At 40.2% G+C, this 19854-nt stretch overlaps 1 protein-coding gene across 2 annotated transcripts; it reads right to left on the bottom strand.

Moving 5' to 3' along the window:
• Positions 1 to 1871: 1871 nt before the first annotated feature.
• Positions 1872 to 19604, bottom strand: fbxo18 (F-box DNA helicase 1). Of its 2 annotated transcripts, none has more exons than XM_008423335.3 (21): positions 19272 to 19604; positions 17344 to 17502; positions 15960 to 16537; positions 15288 to 15424; positions 15041 to 15188; positions 14776 to 14957; positions 14604 to 14678; positions 14158 to 14249; positions 13008 to 13176; positions 12666 to 12885; positions 12500 to 12587; positions 12332 to 12427; positions 12115 to 12251; positions 11177 to 11273; positions 10280 to 10446; positions 10113 to 10194; positions 9148 to 9342; positions 8294 to 8419; positions 8081 to 8187; positions 2450 to 2584; positions 1872 to 2328 (listed from the first exon to the last, which is right to left on the bottom strand). In XM_008423335.3, exons 1-21 carry the CDS (start codon positions 19288 to 19290, stop codon positions 2164 to 2166), a joined length of 3174 nt encoding a protein of 1057 aa, XP_008421557.2. In that variant the 5' UTR covers positions 19291 to 19604; the 3' UTR covers positions 1872 to 2163. The 2 variants fall into 2 exon arrangements, with proteins under 2 accessions (XP_008421557.2, XP_081470109.1); XM_081613983.1 differs by having other exon boundaries at positions 15960 to 16468.
• Positions 19605 to 19854: the final 250 nt, after the last annotated feature.

The raw sequence follows: 19854 nt of genomic DNA, 5'->3' as shown, positions 1-19854 counted from the left end.
ACTGGCTCTTTACAGAGACGAGCTGGGGAACGTCTGCTCTAAATCAGCATCTGAAGGAATTTAAAAAGCAGCAGCAAACACAATCTGTGAATTAACCATGTATTCAATAACTGAGTAATCTTCTTTTAAAGTGATGAAAGTCAAACGGCTGTGACATCAGAGGTTGACACCTGGATGAAAGTTTTAATATCTTTTTCAGTCCGTCAAAATGGAGATGCGACACAAAATCAGTAATGTTTCTATTGAATATTGTCAGTAACAGGGTTGTAAAAGCTTTTCCTGCATTAGTCATAAAAATCTTTGTTTAGCTAAAGCATTGTTCCATTTTGGTTTCTGTTGGTGTGAAATTCTAGTTCCTCTTCCTCTGACCCTTTCAACGCCTAAATTGTAATTACGTTTTTACTCAGAAATCAGAACTACCAACTTCTTTGTTTGGGAAAAAAAAAATAAACTAGAACCTCCCCTGGAGTCCAACATGGCTGTCATGCATAATAAATGTAGTTAGTTGCCGTAACAAAATTTTGTATGGCATTTGAATACATAAAATTCAAAAATACTAAATAAAATCATTAAATTTATTATTACTAATCTAAAGCTAGGAGCATTTTTTTGTTTATTTCCTCCGTGAGAAATTTGTTGCTGAAATTGAATTTGAACTTTCATGTACCAAGCCCACGCTTCAAAAATTAGCTTGGATTTTTTGAAGAGAGGTTCGGCAAAAGGCAACGTCAGTGACGGTTTGCTTTACTGTAGTAGAAAAATACATCGCTGTTAGCTTGTTGGCAAAGTAAATAAATAAGGTGGAGGAAGCTAACGACGGTGCTTGCTAGCTTCTATTGGCTAAAGCAGTTTGGTCAGCTAAACCAGTAGCCTGCCACAACTGTTTTAGTTTTAACTATCTTAATCACCCTAATCTTTAGCTTTCTAAAAAGATTCTGTATCAGGATCAACATTTTTTGTGTCTGTTGAACTATTTCTAATTGGGCAACTGATATAAAATTCATTGCAGATGTTGGCAAGAAGCAAAATAATACAAACATACAAAGACATACAATTGGTCCATATAAAGTTATGGGTAAAAAAAAAAAAAGTTTGACAACTAATAAAGATTAAACGAGAAAAAGATTTGCAAACAGACATCTATATAAAGCCAAGAGAGCAACTGGAATCTTTCAGTATCTAGAAACGTTTCTGCAGTTATTTGCCAATCAGCATCAGATGGTTTAATATTAACCGATTGGCTTTAAATATCTGAACATGCCAACGATGTTTACGGGATAGACTACAGCTGCTTTAAGTTTAGAATTTTCACTAGCTGCAAGACAAGAGGAATAGAAACACTTTAAATAAATCACTGTGGGTGAGCTGACGGGGCTGACTAATTCTGCAGCTCTTCTCTTCTTACCAGTCAAAAAATATTTGCCATTTCCTGTCATGGAATTTTCTTCCACATTGTGAGTCAAGCTGCCAGGACCTTTACAAAAAAACAAACACAGCCACAGAAACCAAAAGTCTTTAAAGGACTTATGAGTTCTTGTGAATTTCAAACTTAGGATTTTCATCGAGTCCTGGAATATCCAAAACCTTTTGGTCATTATTGACATTATATTCCCATTTGTACACCAACGTTAGAAGCCAAAATAAAATTGGCAGACTTTATCATTTTGCGCAACCAGCAACAGTTTCGCTATACTCCTGCGTGTCTCTTCTGCAGAATCGTAGTCACATATGGAGCTAATTTGTGAGCTGGAAGACTTTTGTGCAACTTTGCCAAATTTGTGAGATTTACTGGACGCAGGTTTTTCCTGTCAAAGATGAAGTAGTGACAAAATGTGCTTATTTAGGTGAAAAGAAACAACCCACCCTGGAAATTGAGAGAAAACGAAAATGTAATTTTCAGGTACACATTACAAAACATACAACACTGTATTAACTTAACAGAATTGTAGGAAGAAGGTAAAATCTCCTTTGCAAAAATGTGCAAAAGTTAAAAAAATCTAGTTTTTTTTCTTTTTTTGGGAAAGTTAAAACTTACCATTAGTTCTGTGTCTCTGGTGAAAAACATGAATTTTGCTCACACACTCATGACAGTCATCCAATTCTGGTTTTTCAAGTGTATTTGCACAGAAGTTTGTTTTTAATGTCCACTCCTGGGAGACAAAATCAAAAAAATAGCTCCGGGAAAAACGGATGGTGGATGGGAACGTGGAGCTGCTGTGGGATTTCCGCCATGGAGAGGACGTCGTCGGTCATGAGAAAGGCCGTGGGCCCGATGCGGGTCCACACGCACCTCTCACACAGCGGGCCCTCGTTAGTCACGCACTCGGCCTGAATGAAAGCAAGAAAAAACAAAAAACAAACACACACACAAAAAAAAAAAACGTTTTTACCATGAATTTTCCTACCACAAAAATAAATAAATAAAAATAAAGATTTTAAGTCGTCTTACACACTGCATCTTTTGTCTGGCCATGACGAACGCTGAGCCAGGTGTGACGCAGTTGGGACATTCTGAGATGGAGCACGGCAGAGGATCGCTGCCCACCGCCAGGGAGCTGGGCATCTTCGACTTGAGGAAGTATTCCTAAGAATTAAAGAGATGAAGGGGACGCAGGTTATCGATTAATATGTAAATGTAAAGTTGATTGATCTTATTGATAAACAAACCATTATAAACGATGAGCAGCCATTTCCCCAAAAACCAGAGTTTTCTCTTGTTCCAAGAGGCTCGACCATCTTTTCATATCATGAATGGTTACGTTTTCATTTTGTGTCAGATGTAGTACCGTATTTCCGGTAATACATAATAATTGAAAACCTTCAATTTCCTCAAAAGCCAACAGTGCTCCTTATAATCCGGTGTCCTGTTGTGGCGCAATATTGGTCCATATATAATATGGACCAATATTGAGCCACAACAGGTCTAGTAACTACAGTAAGCAGCCGCCGACTTCATTTTCGCCCGTAGAACAAGAAGCGTGCAGTGTATGCTGGGATAGTTGTCAGAACGCTGGTTTGTAATCTATTAATAAAGTTTGACTGACCTATCTACCTACCGACCGTCTAGAATCAGGTCATTTAGCACCACGTTCTCCACCGACATGCTGTGGTGACCATCGTCCTTCGTCACCCTTCTCCGTGAGCCTTCCGGCCCAGTCGCAGAAGGCTCTTCTCGCTGACCGGAGTCGGACTGTTTTGTTGACATTCCCTGAAGTGCAGCTCCATCTAGTGGATGCATAACATAACTCCAGCCTCTACTGTAGCGTCTATTCTATGCGCCTTATGATGCGGTGCGTAGGCCTGTCACGATAACAAATTTTGCTGAACGATTAATTGTCTAAAAAATTATTGCGATAAACGATAATATTGTTTCAATACCTTCTGACACTGATTTAATGGAAATGACTAATAATGCATGCGATTTCCTGCCATAGATACACTTTATTTTCAGAAGCACACATAACACTGGAACTGATAAACTAAATAAACAAAACAACCAAAAACAAAAATAAAATGGATTAACATAAAACGTACTTGAATAAAAACTAAACAACATAAAGCCAAAGTGGAAATAAATACTGCATTCAACCCAAAGAGAGCAGATTATGAAGTCTGTATACTATATTGCCCTGCAGTAATCACTAGATTTAAATGGAGAAGATGGGCACATACGACTACCTAATGCAGTAGTTCATAATACACGATTTTTTGACCCTATTTTCCCCTTATGACAATCTTACATTGTTGGCCGATCTAAGATTGTTGCTGGTGATTTTGTAACCGATCATCCTGCAGTGTGTGGTGGGTTACGGTAGATCGTCGTGGCCGCTCCGATCTAAATCAGGGGTTTTCCCCGACTGGGAGCTTAACACTGAATGTGACAGGTAGCCAATCAGAAAGCGCAGATTCTCCTCCGTGCTTTCTGAGGGGAAATTACGGAGGGGAATCCCAAACAGCTGACACGGCGTAACCAGAAGTCCAGCAGACATTGGAGATGATATGTGGAAACAACATTAATATTTATTCAACATTTTGTGCATATAGAAATGACGAGGAGAGAAGTTGGAGCCAAATTGCTACCTCAGTTGATAAACCCCGTAAGCTGTTCTTCGTTAACGTGACATAAATAGGTTATAATGATTTTCATTCATCAGGACTTTACGCTGACTCTAGTCACATGCATTTCAGGTAGATTCTAGTAAAGCATTAATTGCCTGATTTTAAAATTAGTTAACTGGAATTGTAGCCATTATTTTGTGCCCATGTGGCTGGAAACCATACGAACCGCTATACCTGGGATTTCTGTCGGCTAACGTGTGTCTCAGGTTTTGAAAATGGGCCGACAACTCGTGTAGTGTGCGCTGGACATTAGACTAAGGAAATGAGGAAGGGAGGGTTAGTGGAGAGCACCGGAGCTGAGCCTTTTTTCATTCAGTGTCATCAACAGAAAGAAAAAAGGCAGGAAGAGACGATAAAGCCGATAAATTAAACCCATCGACCTCATTTTAATTATCGTGCGATTAATTGATTTATCGTTTATCGCGACAAGCCTAGCGGTGCGTCTTATATATGAAAAAAGTTTTGAAATAGGCCATTCATTGAAGGTGCGCCTTATAATCTGGTGCGCCTTATAGTGCGGAAAATATGGTAAATACGGACTAAATAAACAGGAACCTTTTAAATTGACACTTTGGGAGCTTGTCGAGTGTTTATGTTTCAAACAAAGAACAGCTTAAAGTGCACTTTACATCCCAAACACAGCCGTGTTTGGACCATTTCTCTTTTCCGTTCCAATACTGCTCCACCATTTTGTATCATACGCATCAGCTGGCTCCACTTCAGGATGACTAGCGGGTCCCTCTGCTGGATGGCGGCCAAACTACAACACCGAAGGCGGTCTAAGCGGACGGAATTAGTTAATCGATTGGAACTAATTTTAATTTCATAAACTATTAATAGACAATTAATCGTAATAAGATTGTTTGCATTCACAACCTATTTTTCTTTTAAACAAAGTAAAGCCTGGACATTTCCCACTAGAAGGAGTCTAATGATTAGACAGATTACCTCATCACATGAGGTAATCTCATGTTATTCTGCTCAAGTCCTATTTCTACAGAAATCATTTATTGCCTCAGCTTCCTGTGGAAAAGAGAGAGCATCTCTTTTCCTGTGACCCTCTTACTGACTGCATAATTCAACTGGACGGATTTGGTGGGGATTCCTTCTTCCATGTTTTCATTTCATCATATTATAAGCACAAAGTTCAGTTTCTTATTGGGATTTTAGAAGATTGATCAGCAACAAGTGTGTAATTAGGAAGTGAAGAAACATTAGATATGGTTTTTAACTTTTTTCTTTTCTTCTTTTAACACCAATCTGAAAAGTGTGGTGGGCACCCTAAACTGCAACTGTACCAATATCCAACCTTGTGCATCACCCTGCTCTTCATAATATGAGGCAGAGATTCACCTCCCAGTGGAACAATAAACAGTCAGAGTTGGAGTGAAATATTTAAGATCAAAGCATACTGATGCTGGAGTGTCCTAGTCAAAGTCCAGAGCCAAATGCCACAAGCAACTGTGGCTAAACTGACAAACTGGTGTTAACAGACTACCAAACAAGGATGTTTGGTGAATTTGAGTTATTTTGCAAAGAACAAGCAAAAATGTCACACTCTACATGCACAAGACTGATAGAGACATATCCCAAAAGATCTGCGCTGGAATTGTTAAATAAGCATTGGAAACTATGAATCCATGAATGGTTTGATTTTCATTTCTCAATTATGGATTTTATGTCACCAGTAACCCTCCCGACCCCACTAAGGGACAAGGGTGTATAGAAAATGGATGGATGGATGGATTTTATGTCTTCCACAAATAAATCCCAACAAAATACTGTTTGTGGCTGTAAAATCAACTAAAAACACCATCCACACTGAAATAGGTTGTCTCTGAAGATTATAAGACCACAGTTGCACTTTACACCGCTGTCGTTCTGCACCAATGCAGCAGGCCACCACCCACACACACACACAGACAGCATGAAGAGCTTAACCAATGAAAACATGCCACAGTCCCACACCTGCAGCTGAGTTCATCAGAACAAGTTGGAGGGTTGAAACTTCAGAAGCTTTCATGTTGTACTTCTGCTGTGGTTTGAGCGGTGTTTGTTCTTTTAAAAGGAACAAAGGTGTCCAGTTGCGTAGTGCGGTATTTTCCATACAGTTTTATAAGGAAGCAGTTGGTTTGAGGAGCTGAATTAAAAACAGATCTGGCTCCTGCTGACTCAGATGTGGGCCAGAACCTCATGATATCATCTGTGATTTCCCTGTTTTTTACGGTTTAAAAGCACAGTAAGAAAAATCTCCAAACATTCTCTCCCTGTTATACTGCAACATGGCAAATACTAATTACAAAATCAATAGCTTGCTTTTAATTTCAGATAGCTAGCTACATAGAGAGGGAGGAAATATATAGAGCAAGATTGATAAAGAGCTAGATAGCTAGATACATAGAGAGCTTAATAAATAGAGAGCTAGCTAGAGAGCTAATAATTTAAGAGTGCTAGATAGCTAGTTAGCTAGATTAGACAGCAAAATAGAGAACTAGGAACCTAGCAAGCTAACTAGCTGGACAGCTAGCTAGCATTTTTTAAATTTATTTTTTAACAAGATACTATGGATCATGTCCATCTTACATCTGGGTTTCTTCTTGGCTATGTTCAGAGATCAAAACTCTTCATTATTTTTAAACTGAAACATTGATGGCTGCTTAGCAAAATGTCCAGAAGCAGATGCCTAATGATGCTTTGTGAAAACTTTGTATTTTACTAATTTAGAACCATCATGATATGATGAACATTGAGTATCAGAGTAACAGGAAGAAATGGGGATGTAAAAGTGGATGTTTGAACCAGAGGTCGCGCTAGACTTTTTTGTTATCCGTCATCTTGACAGACAAAATTTTTTAAAATCGATCATGTACTATTTTTACCAGTCAAACTGTAATCATATTGAAATAGGTTATTTATGCGGTTTAGTTAATATTCACCTAGTTGAACTGTGAATCCAGATCCCATCACACATAAAAGAGATAAATGCATCTAAATTTTTCATCCATAGTGACACAAACCACTAACTTATAACAACTGAAATTAAACGACTCCACTTAAATTACTTCACCTGCCGGGGTCTGAACGCACAGTACTTCACAAATTTCTCCTGGTCGCATCTGCGCTGGTTCATCAGTCAGTTGGATCTGTCTGATCCAAACCGACCAATTGAACTTTGTGAGTTTTTTACCCTGTGCGCGGGCCGGGCATGCACTTTTACCGGGATTATTTATTTATTTTTTGTGTGGTTTCACTTCTCCGAAATGGACAGATGCTACATCTTCCGCACTCCAGAATGCCGCTCTCCTGGGTGCGGGAGGGTAATGTGCACCCAGAAGGCTCCATTTGTTAAAACTGCAGGATGATTTAAGTTTAATTTTCACAGCGGCAAAGCTGCATCCTCCTTGGTTGTGCAGTGGACTGTGCATGCTATGGTCTAATTAACTTCGGCATCGTCATTTATTTCCTCAAGAGACAAACTGCCTGAGGAAATAAATAAGTCTCATTCATTATAAATGGATTAACACAGCGTTCTATTCTCTTTAGTTTTATCTGGTTTGTAATAGAGACTTGAATTAAAGGCGCCATTTCTACAAAAGCTTTGGAATGCGCTTCTTAACCAGATGCTCCAAAGCGCTACCAGCTCCCGGTCAGAAAGACGCATTTAGTTCAGAGTCCATGAGATGATATTCAGAAAGGATTTTTTTATTAATTGATTTTAGTTACCTCTGTGATGAACTCTTTGCGTAAAGTCTGTAATGTCTGTCCATGTGCACCAATCAAGGGTGTATAACCTGTCAAATGACAGACGGGGTTCAAATTTTCCGGTCGTTTAACAAAATAACCGGTAAAATACGAAAAATATTCAGTTAACGCAACCTCTGGTTTGAACAGACTGTGCTACTTTGCGAGGACTGTGAGCAGACAGTGGGTGTAATGAATGTACTGTGTGATCATATCCCACCCCAGCCACAGTGAGAATCCGGAGGATGTTTTTAGTTATAACCAGGGAGGACATGGCACGAGTCACCGCCACATACAACAGGTTCCACTCGTCGTCTGGAATCTTAGCTGCGGAGGTAAGTGAAACGAGCGCAATCAGTAGGACAGCTCATCATAAAATGTTTATTTTTTCCAAAAGAAAGAGTATGTGTGTGTGAGGGGGAAGGAAACGTACAAAAAGAGAAGTCTTGAATGCGGCAGAGGTTGTGGCCGGAAGCGGGGACGCTGGCAAAATCGTCGGTGACGATCACAGTGTCGAACTCCAGACCTTTGGCCTTGTGGACAGTTCCAACAATAAAGTCTGGGTGCAGAGAAAATATGGCTTAAGGCAATTAATCAGGTTAATCATGATTAATCGATTATTGAAATAATCATCAACTAATTTAGTAATCAATTAATCGCTCACTGGAGTATACAGACTCTAAAACATGCCATTTGCTGAAAGACCACCACATACTGTTACTGCATTCTAGACAATTAAATGTTTATTTTCTTACTTAAAGGAATCAAGTTATTCATTTTCTTGGATTTTCTTTTTTTTTATATTGTATAAAATAAGCTTAAGTGGTTAAAAGAAACATTTGCAGTGTACCCTAAAAAACGCCCGATTAATCGTCAGAAGAATCGATTACTAGAATAGTCGTTAGTTGCAGAATTGAAATATTTGCTAAAACAATGAAGGAAAAATGGACAGACGCAAGTTCTGAACATTTTCAATAGCTTGTTTTTCATTTCCGTAAGACTGAATGGAAAAACAGAAACAGCAGGTTGTCCTTCAGGTGATACACCGTGACAATAAAAACCTCCTACAGGAGTTCCACGTCACAAAAGACGCTTGGATCAGCCAAGCTTCTAAAACCCACCGCCTCCTTCGTCCAGACCACGACCTTTTATCATCTGGTATCAGCTTTACTCTAATCACACCTTAAGTAAATCAAGCTGCAGGGTGAAAAAAAAGAGTCGCAAAGTGGCTACTTTTCTGAAGAAAACACCCGTCGCCGTCCACTCCGTGTTGGAGTTGGCGCATACCTGCTTGGTGGAAGTCGGTCTCTGCGCACGCCTTGAGACGGGCCACCAGCTCTGGGATGCGCTCTCTGTATTTCTCCACGATGCTGAGCTTCCCGTCCAGCTCCTTGTCTTCAGTTTGGATGATGTAGTCCTTAAAGATCAAGTAGGGGTCCCTCTTGCTTGAGAAAAACGTCCGGATGAGGGGGTCTTTGATGGCTGACAGGGCATCAGAAGGTAAACATTTACTCTCACATCGCCTTGTAAAAGCATTCATACCCTGTCTAATCATTTTTTTTGTTTTCTTTTGTAAACCCGCAAACTTCAAAGTATTTAACTGAGATTGTCCGTAATCTAAAGTACGGACAACTGAGAAAGAAAACCATTTATGGTTTCCTCATCTGTCGCGTAAATCAATGAATCATTCAAACGCATCATAACTTAAAATTAGCTTGATTATTTCCATTCTGATGAGTCATACTTATTGAAGGGCAATTTTGTTTACAGAGACGACATCATTTATTTCATCTGTAGTTTTGGTTGTGTGTGGTTTCTAGTTCAATTTTATTTATGTTTTTTGACTCTCGTGTTTTATTTTAGTATTTTCAAAATGTCTTCCAGTTCCAGTGTTAAGTGTCAAAATTAAAGTTCACTTTGAGAGGGCAAACGTATCAATACATTGCTTGAAAATGGTCTCAAAATGGCAATATTGTCGTTTATCGCAATCATTAGTGGGAGAATTTATCACCCGGCAAAAGTTTTCAGTCTGGTGCTTTAGTCTCAACTGGTCCTTTTTATGAGGGATAATTTTAGTGTTTGGATGCTGCGCCCTCCGGTTTATTTTCTCTCACGGTACGAATCAGTATTTTTGCAATGTTCTTCAACATTATTATTATTTTATTTTATTTTTTATTATAATACCCAAGTAAATCAAACTTACTCATCGGCTTGAAAAGATTTTTTCTTTTTTTATATGACTGGACACTGACCTCTTCTTTTGGATTCCTGCCCTGCATGAGTCATCAGATGGTAGATGTCCATGATCTTCTCCAGCCCAATGTTTTTCACTCCCTGTTAGATGGAAGTGAAAGCTTACATTGACCACTTTTCTTTTCTATTTTAAATCCTCTCTGTGTGCGTGGGTGTAAACACTCACACCGATGAAGTGGATCCGGCACTGCTGGTTGGCGTCTGTAAGTTGGACGGCGCCCTTAAAGACGCCCAGGTTACACCGAGACAGGACGCCGATCTTCCCCCGGCTGCAGCTCTCGCCCTTCTTCATAGCCTCCAGGGCTTTCTCTGCCATCTCATCACACACACCACCTGGAAAATTAACAGTAGAATCTGATCATGATGCACCATGATTAATCATGATTAGTCGTGCCTGATCACGATTAACCATGTCGCATTACGATTAATCATGATTAATCATGTCGCATCATGAATGATCATGATGCAACATAATTGATCACGATTAATCAGGATGAATAATGTTGCATTATGATCAATCATGTTGCATCATGATTAATAACGATTAATTAATCACAATTAATCATGTCGCGTCATGCTTAATTATGTCACATCACGATTAATCAAGATGAATGATGTTGCATTATGATCAATCATGTTGCATCACGATTAATCATGATGCAATGCAATTAATCATGATTAATCATGATTAACATTTTTAAATCTCCTCTTAAGTACCTTTTGCTATCCAATTATTAATCAGTAGGGCTGAAAAATAGTTAACAGATTAGTCCTATACTGTCAGTCATTTTAATAAAATGTTTATCTTCTTACTTAATAAAGGACTTGAACTATTTGATTATTTGCGTCTCTTGACATATTTCTAATATTGCATCAACTAAACATAAGTGATTATAAATGCAAAATCTGCAGAATGTGGCAATTTTTTAAAATCCAATTAACAGATTAATCGTCAGAATCATAGATCACTAAAATAACTGTTAGTTAGTTGCAGTTTTAAGTAAAAGCCTAAAACAAACTCTCAGCTGTTCTTCTGTTAAAGACAAGCCTCTGCAGCTCTTACTTTTCTGCATTCCTCCAACCAGAATCTTCTTGACCCCCTTGCAGACTTTCAAGATGGCTGCGCCCACGAAGGCGATCTCCGCTCCAAACCGAAAGCTCTGGACCAGACACACAGCGTGATTTTACGCTTTTCAGCTGCAAAACGCTAAAGATGAGTAAACTTTTTAAAAAAGCGTGCGAGTTATTTTTAATTAGAAAACCGGTTAACATGGCCGCTCATCAGATTCACAAATTTTCTAAATAAACAAGTTAAAGTCAGTCTTAACACTTCATCCTCAGGGGTTGAAGATAAAACTTTCAAAATAGTCAGACTAATTTGTGATCTACACACTTATTCTACACCTGATTTTTTATATTATTCAAAAGAAAAATCTGAGTAAATATAAAAGCAGTTTGTAATTATTTGAGGAAAAAATATAACCACCATTTTTGTAAGCTTACTTTCTCACATTAAAACTTTACAGAAGTATTCACACCCATTGAACCACAAACCTTATATTCTACAGGGATTTTATGTGTTGGATCAATACATAGTGGATAACTGCAGTGGGAGGAAAATACCTGGTGTTAAATTATTGTAAATAAAGCATAGCCTGCTCCTTTTATACATTTCTTTTAGTTTTCCCATATGTTTGTGTCATCTACCCAATTCAATTCAGTTCATTTATTCAGTCCCAATTCACAATAAATGTAGTTCTTAGTTAAACTATGTGGTCAAGTTCAGTTTATTCTGTCAATTGGAGGAAAAGTTTGCCTTCCAAGGAAACCAAACTGGTTGGATCGAGTAATTAATTTCGCAGCAATTATCATTATCATTGTTTTAAAGAATACAATTGTACACACGGGACTGGAATCAGAAAAGCTTTCATCCGCTGGAATCCGTGCAAATCTGAGTCAATCTGAGTGCATGATGAGAAGAGCCAGACTGTTAGCTTGTACCTGAGTGAGGTAGAAGATGTGTGTGTGGTGAACTGCGCGCAGGGCGTTGACTGCTCCTTTAAAGGTGTAGATCTGCTGGTGGGGGTCTCCCACCAGGATCTTCCCGCAGCGCTGGGCCAGCAGCACGTCCATGATGGCTGACCGGAGGAACAGAGCTCTTAAAACCACGGGCGAAACCGGGCGACCATGAGGCCATCTGCCAATGAATCCACAGTACCTGGTGTGCAGTCCTGAGCCTCGTCGATAAAAATGGCGTCGTATCGGTCTGTCAGGCAGGGCTTTGGGTCTCTGAGCTGCCACAGCTTCAGGTAACCTAGGCAACAAAGAGTCCAGTTTTAACCTGAGATGCTTTAGCTTCCATACGTTTCCGCTGTGGACGCCGTACCATCATGAGGCATGTAGTAGGCCTGCTTTGATTTCTCTCTGACGTCCTTCATTTTGTTCCAGATGTCCTTTGCCTCGGCGATAAAAAACTAGAAGTACAAAAGAAAACGTTAACACTTCGTCACAGATGTATTCATCAGGAGAGCGAAAGCGGTGTAAGCGTCTACCTGTTGCTCGTCGGGTTCTATTATTTTCCTGTGGCCCTTGCAGATTGCGTAGTCATAGGGGACGTGCTGGGGTCCGATGGTTTGGTCCGCCGAGGCCATGAAGGCGTTCAGGATGGTGGTCACCACTTTGGCCCTGCTGTACCCTCCGGCTCCAGGAGTCAGGGCGAGGTTGATGGAGAACGGCTTCACGTTGAAGGTGAGCTTCTCGTAAGTTTTATATCTGCGACGCAGAGCGCGACAGTGCAGTCAGTAAGTGACGCCTGTCTACACAAGACCGAGACGACCGAATCCGGTTCATGAACGTGCAGCAGCAACCCGCCGCCCCCTGAACAGGTTCCTCACCTCCTCCCAACGTCGCTGTAGGCCAAGGAGTGGGCCGTCTTGCAGTCCACGTTGGGAGGGAAGCGCCGTCGGGCCTCGGAGGCCACCGAGTTGTTAAACGCCACGTAGAGGAAGCGGAGGTGCGGACGCTGAGCGGCGTATCTCACCAACGTGGTCGTTTTCCCCGTGCCTGTGTCACAAAAAAACAACAACAACAAAAAACAGTATTGCGACTAGGAGAGGACTATAGAGAGCTAAAAACGTCTTGCCAGTTTTTAAGTCTTGATACTATTCTAATTCAACAAACTTATTTTGAGAGTTTATATTTAGGTTTAGCTTAATAAACCTAAATATAGGTTTAATAATTCACTTTTGATGATATTTCACAGTGAATCAAGCTTCATTATAATAGCTCTGCTGCTCTAAGGACAACATACTGTAGGACTGAACCAAAAGAGAAAGGTCGCCCCCTGGTGTCAAAGTGCCAAACAAATCAAAGGGCAGAAACTGCAGCACTTTGTTGGAATAATAACACCATGTTCTTAACTTGTGGTATTAAAAAGCTCAACCTTTTTAAATTATTATTTTCTTCTGGCTTATTTGTCACCAATTACTTTCCTGACTGGATTAAGATAATATATGAACCAAATGGTCTAAACTAACTCCTCACGTAATTCTATTGTAAACGTGTGCAAAAACTTTGTCAATGGTCTCACTAACGTCAAAAAGGCAAAATTTTGCACTTGCAAAGTTTCCATTAAATAAGAAATGAAATGAAAATCACACGTGAATAAGTTTGTTCAGGCTGTAAGTTCAGTTTGTGCCAGTGGCAACATCCGGTTATTGATCATGTGACTTGTGTGAGGCGAAAAAAATGTTTCCATTGGAGTTCCATGAAATAAACCCCACCTCATCCTCGCACCAACTTTTTTTTTTATCGAAAAAACAAAAAAAATAAATAAAACTTTTTCCTAAATTGCTGTGTCTCCATTAAGCAAATTTATTTTCAAAATGTCAAATTGCATAGTCATATCGTCAGTGGAAACGCAACTACTTAAACCAACCAACTGTTGAAAAGCGGTGCTCTGTCATGATTTTCACGTTACCGATTCTTTATTGCAGACGCCTGAGGCTAAGACTGAAAAAGTCAAACAACGCTCAGAAACAATACCTGCAAACGCTACTATCTTGACCACGTGGTCGTCCTGGACGTTGTGGCTCAGGATCTCCTGCTGTTCTCTCGTGAGATGAATCTGAGGGAGTCTACCGCAAACACACAAAGACACAAGTCAGAAACTCTTAAAACCCTCTTGAGATTTCACACAGACAAGTTAGGACACAGTTTGAATTTTATTAATAGGTTCCTTTGTGCATGTATGGAGATTTTTTTGCAAATTTCACTGTAGTAAAAAATAAAAAGACTGTAGGGGACTATTTATTGGTGCTGAGTGGATAGGCAGTTTAACTTATCGGATCGATATTTATATGCTAAAATAAATAACTAAAACCAGCCGACACAGATGTTAATTCCCATATATTGTGCAACAACAGTTAGAATTATTATTATTATATATTTCATATTAAGTGCTAATAAAAGCCAGTGTCCTTTGGACTCACCCGTTCTGGTTAGAATTGGTAGAAAATGGACCGTTTTCCAGCAAGTAAAGAACGTAGTAGATGTTGTAGTGTAACCTGAGAGGACAGAAGGGGAGAAAAAAATTTAAATAAATTATTGTCAGGCTGAGCAGAACCACATCTGACCATCAGCACCACCACCTGCTGGTCTCACCTGTAGCCAATCTTGATTTTGTTCCTCTCCAAAGCGAGCAGCATCATGGCCATGTGGCTCAGATACTCTGTGATGGTGGTCAGCGACATGCAGCCGGAGAGCAGAGAGACCAAGGCCTGCACGTCGCCCACGCTCTCACTCAGGACCAATATAACCGCCATGGCTGCGTACGGGTTGGGACCCTGGAGGTCAGACAGAAACCCTGCCAGTCGGGTTCACAGCGTAAAGATCTGAACCGGCTCCTCAACCTGCAACGGAGTCGTACCTCAATGCCAAGGGGGAGAAACTTCTGGATGTCAGGAATGCGAAGCCTGATGGCGGCTTCGGCCTGAGGGAAGAGCCGGTGTTTCTTCACGCAGCTCAGGACGTCGTCTGGCTTCACGCGCTCGCCGACTTTATGCTGAGCCATTAGCCTGAACGACGCAAAAAAACTAAAACATTAAAATAAACTGGAACACATGTACAAGACCTGCCACAGTTGATCCCAAACGACACTGACGGGTGAGACTTACACCACGAGGTTTCGGATGCTGTGCTCTGAAGGTGCAGGGCAGGTGATGTTGCTGTTTTTCAGAGTGGAGCAGACCTCCAGCACCGTCTCCTTCTCTTTCATCATATAGCGGAAGTATTGCTTCTTGAAAGGCACAAACTGGGAAACAGAGCGGTGGAACGTTTACACAGTTTTTTGGGAGTAGAATCTATAAAATATGCTAGTAAGTTTAAAGGACGGTATTGGTGAGTGTTTTCCAGGCACATGGTGCCATTTTATAGCACAATAAAGTAAGTATGTTACGTTCAGTTGTAATAAAAATGCTCTATATATCTAATTTGACTTAAAAGAAATTTGAATTTGTAATTTAACACTTTGAAATTGGGCCTCTGTCTCTTTAAGAAACTCCACCTTCAGGATGTCATCACAACATGGCTCCTCATTTAACCCTGTAACATTTTTACCTCCAGATGATGAGCACAAAATGAGCTCAGTGCCACCAGGTGTTTGCTAATTGCTGCTGGCTAGTCTGAAGGAGTTGAGTGGGGGAGTCTTGGGGTAGGGCTGGTCTGTGAGGTGAAAGGTCAGAAGCTACAGCCCAGAGGAGGAGCTTGAACTGTGCTGTTGCTGAAATGTGACTTGACAATAAGAGAACCTGCTGCTGCCGGTTCAGGTTCGGGTCGGTTGGTCTCACCTTCGGGTCCAGAACGATGTTCCTCCAGCGATGGCACACCAGGCAGACGTTGCGATAAAGGTCGGCGGCGGGAACCAGACACAGCACCTCCCTCAGCACCTCCTCCGGGAGGTCGCCCACGCAGCCCTGCGGGTGCAGCAGAACCTTGTCGCTGCTCAGGAGCCCAAAGTGGGCATCTGGAAGAGGCTCCACCTCCACTTCCTCCTCCTCAAAGTCGTCAAAGTCCTCGTCGTCTCCGAACATCTCCGCCGTCATTCCCTCCAGATAGTCCGCCTCTGGCAGACGGGCATCGGCAGAGGAAACCTTCTCTGGCAACATTTCAGCAGCTAACAGACTGTCGTCGTCAATCTCGTCCTCGTCCTCGGCGATGACCTCGGCTGCAGTCGGGGTGGCCAACAAGCTAACGTCGTCGTCGTCCTCGTCGTCATCCTCGAATACGACCCCCGACCCCGCTCTGTGCGTCGATGTGGAGGGCATGGCGGAGGATTTGTGCGGACTCGAGCTGATAACTTTTGTTACAGAGAAAAAGTCATGAATGGCCTTCTGCTGCCCAGATGGACTTCCTAAAACAAACGGACCTGAAAAATGATGGAAAAGAGTAGAGAACTTCTTTTTTTTTTTTTTGTGAGAGTCACATAATTAGGTGAAATAAAAATATATGGCTCAATACAAGGGTCAGTGTTTATGTGTAGTTTTGCAAACAGTCTCTCTTAGAGGTGGGGCTGGGTGACGAATCTTAAAAATAAAATCTCAAATGTTTCATGCTAGATCCAATTTTAATCTTTTATTGTCTCGTTTTCTTTTACTAAAAGTAGACGTTACGCATGACCAAAATTATTTTGAAAAAGCAGCTTTTATTTCAATTAATCTTTGCTTTAGTTGTGAGACAGAGTATGAGGGCCAGGCTATGAGAATCTTTGGTTAATTACTAGAATATAGTCATAATGTTAGCAGAACAAAGACACTGGTTCACCAGAAACGTCTTGAAATTCTATCAAAGGCCAGCTACAAAGAAACAAGATGGCCGTCCTGGCATCACTCTGAGCTATAGAAGCACACTGGCCAAAAAAAACAAATATCCAAAAATTAAATCCTCCAAAACACAAAAATTTGATTAATCCCTAAAATCAATTTATTGTCCATCTCTACTTAATGGATATTCATGTTATTTTGAAATTTGAAACCTCAGCAGTTTATTTATACAGTTTGAAGTCAATAAAGTTAAATTCACAAATAGGGAAGACAAGAACAGATTTGGTTCAATCAAAAGATTTTCCTAAACGGAACTTGACAGTAGCAATTCATTATTATTATTATTATTTTACCACCACTGTTTATTGATCCCCATATCTGTTCCACATGGTCATAGTTTGGAGTGCATTACCTTTCCGCCGTTGCTTTGTGGGGGTTCTGGGGTAAAGGCCCCAGTTGGGGTCTCGCCTGCCCTGCGCTGCGTTGCGTCTGGTCAGAGCGTCTGTGCCGTCTTCGCTGCGCTGCAGTTCGTCACATTCCTGCGCATCCAGGTGCTTCCTTTTGGCTCTCCCTGGAAACACAAATACGATAATTAAGAAATAAGCAGAACACTCTCCAACATGAAAGTTGAGATATATTCTGTGACGTCATACTGGTCAGTCAGGAATTTTATAAATTGGTTCAACAAGGGAGCCAGTTTCCTTAGATACAACAGGGCAGTAGGGACATTTTAGAGTAAATAGAGGAGTAAAATTTTGCCAAAAAAAGCGAGAAATTCTGAGATTCATTTAAAATATTTACAAAAATAACATTATAGGAAAACGTGTAAATTTGATACAGCCATATTGCAACTTCTTCCTCTCAGTCATAGGCGTTTATTCCGTATGCTTTACAAAGTCAGATGTTGTTCTGACCCTGGATCTACACTTACTTTTCCAGATTCCTATTTCTTAAATTTATCCCTTCAGTCCAAGAGGATTTCCAAGATTTGGTTGCAAATGTCTGACTTTATAACCTCAGTAAATGTTAAAGTTTACTGTACAATGTCCAGAAATCTTTGTTTTAAATGTATGCCTTTAATCATGGAAAACTAGTTTCATTGTCATAACTTTGCAGCTTTTAGACATCAGAGAGTATCCACGTTTTTTTTCTTGTAAATATGTGGAATTAATCTAAAAATAATTTTCCCCCTCCCACTCATGGTCAATTTTTGTTATTTAATTGTTTTCTCTTTCAATCTATAAAGGTCCTAATTACTCCATTCTACTTAAATATTCTTGTCAAGAGCTTCAGTTCTTTTTTTTGTTGATATTACTTCCACAGAACAGGTTTAAACATCTCTATTGTTGCTCTCAAAAGTGTGCAAACTGCCGTTTTAAATTTGGGGATTTAAAAAAAAAATGAAACCATGACAAATCATGTTGACAGTTGTTTTAACTTTAACAGAGCAAACCCTGTGTTATTTTTATCATTCAAAAACTGGTTTTTATTAAGGAGTAAATGTAACCTGGTTGCAATAGTGGGCATAGTATTAAATTAATTCTTTGTTGAAGGAACTTTTACATCAGTTTCAGCATTTACCATACGCTCACTCTGTTTCTGTCACTCACAGAAACCATCTTTTGATAACAGCATCTGCCTTCATTAAAAGCACCATTTCCAGAGAAAAAGTAACCACAGATCGTAATGCTGCCATCACCATGTTTCAGAGTTACTATGGTTTTCTTTCTGCTTCTGTTCCAAACCTTTCATCCAGTTTTTGTCAGGATAACAGGTCCAAGAAAGGAAACCAGACACAGATCTTTCCAAGTAAACTTTGCAGTGTATTCTGGTGGATCCCAAACCGGAAGAGACTGTAGAGCAGGGGTCACCAACTCCAGTCCTCGAGGGCTACCGTCCTGCAACTTTTAGATGCGTCTCTGCTCAAACACACCTGGATCACATAAACTGCTCATTTCCAGCCTACTGCAGAGAGGAATGAATGCTGGTGAAGAAATTCAGACATTTTGGAACAGAGGTGAATCTAAAAGTTGCAGGATGGTAGCCCTTGAGGACTGGAGTTGGTGACCCCTGCTCTAGAGCAAGTTCTGTCTGTCCCAGGGGTCTCATCAGAACCACCTCAACTGGGCCTTTGGATCCAGGGAGGAAGGTAACTTTTTCTCTCTTCAACTAGTCTGTGTCAGCGAAATACTGAGACCAATGTTACTTGTAGCGATTAAAACAATAACAGACTGTTGTCCAGCCCACAACAGATGGACAGTAAACTGTCCAGCCTTAAAGAAACATGTAAGACAATATTTTTTAAACAATCACTTTTAATTTTCTTACAGTGAAACTCACCTTTAACAGCCACCTCCATCTTGGTAGCCAATACATACGTCGCTTCGTAACAAAAGCAACAACACTCAAACCGTCTGGTACCCGGTTAACTTCTACGGTTGCTAAATAAAAATGCTAGTTTATTTCTCTTCCTGCTATGACATTTTCTCTCCCTGTTTTTATACTGCTTAGAGAAACCAGTCGTAAAAAGTAAAAAAATGGCGTCTTCGTTGCTGTTGAAACGGAAAGGTAAAGATTTACATCTAGTTTTAAGAAGCGTCCTTGTTTCAAACATTCAGCAAAATCCAAGCAAACGTTCAGTGGCGTCACTGCCACATGATTGGTCAGTTTGTTCTTCCTCGAATTCTATTGTTATGTGGAAAAATCGTCCCACTTGTTCAGAATCGCCACCTGCTGGAAGGTTGGGATTTGGAACTGGAGTGTCTTTTTTTTTTAAAACTGATGTAGTCTTTTTAAGAATTTTGAAAACAATTACACATAAGGTAATTACGTGTAATTACTGAGGTGTTAAAAACATTCTTATTGATTAGGCCATAAATACATTTATAAATGCATAGAAACGTGTTGTGTGAAAAACCCATTT

Source organism: Poecilia reticulata, chromosome 12 (assembly GCF_904066995.2).
Source record: "Poecilia reticulata chromosome 12, P_reticulata-male-v2, whole genome shotgun sequence".
Lineage (NCBI taxonomy): Eukaryota > Metazoa > Chordata > Actinopteri > Cyprinodontiformes > Poeciliidae > Poecilia > Poecilia reticulata.
Note: the sequence above shows the minus strand (reverse complement) of the source record. Positions and strands in the feature narration are given on the sequence as shown.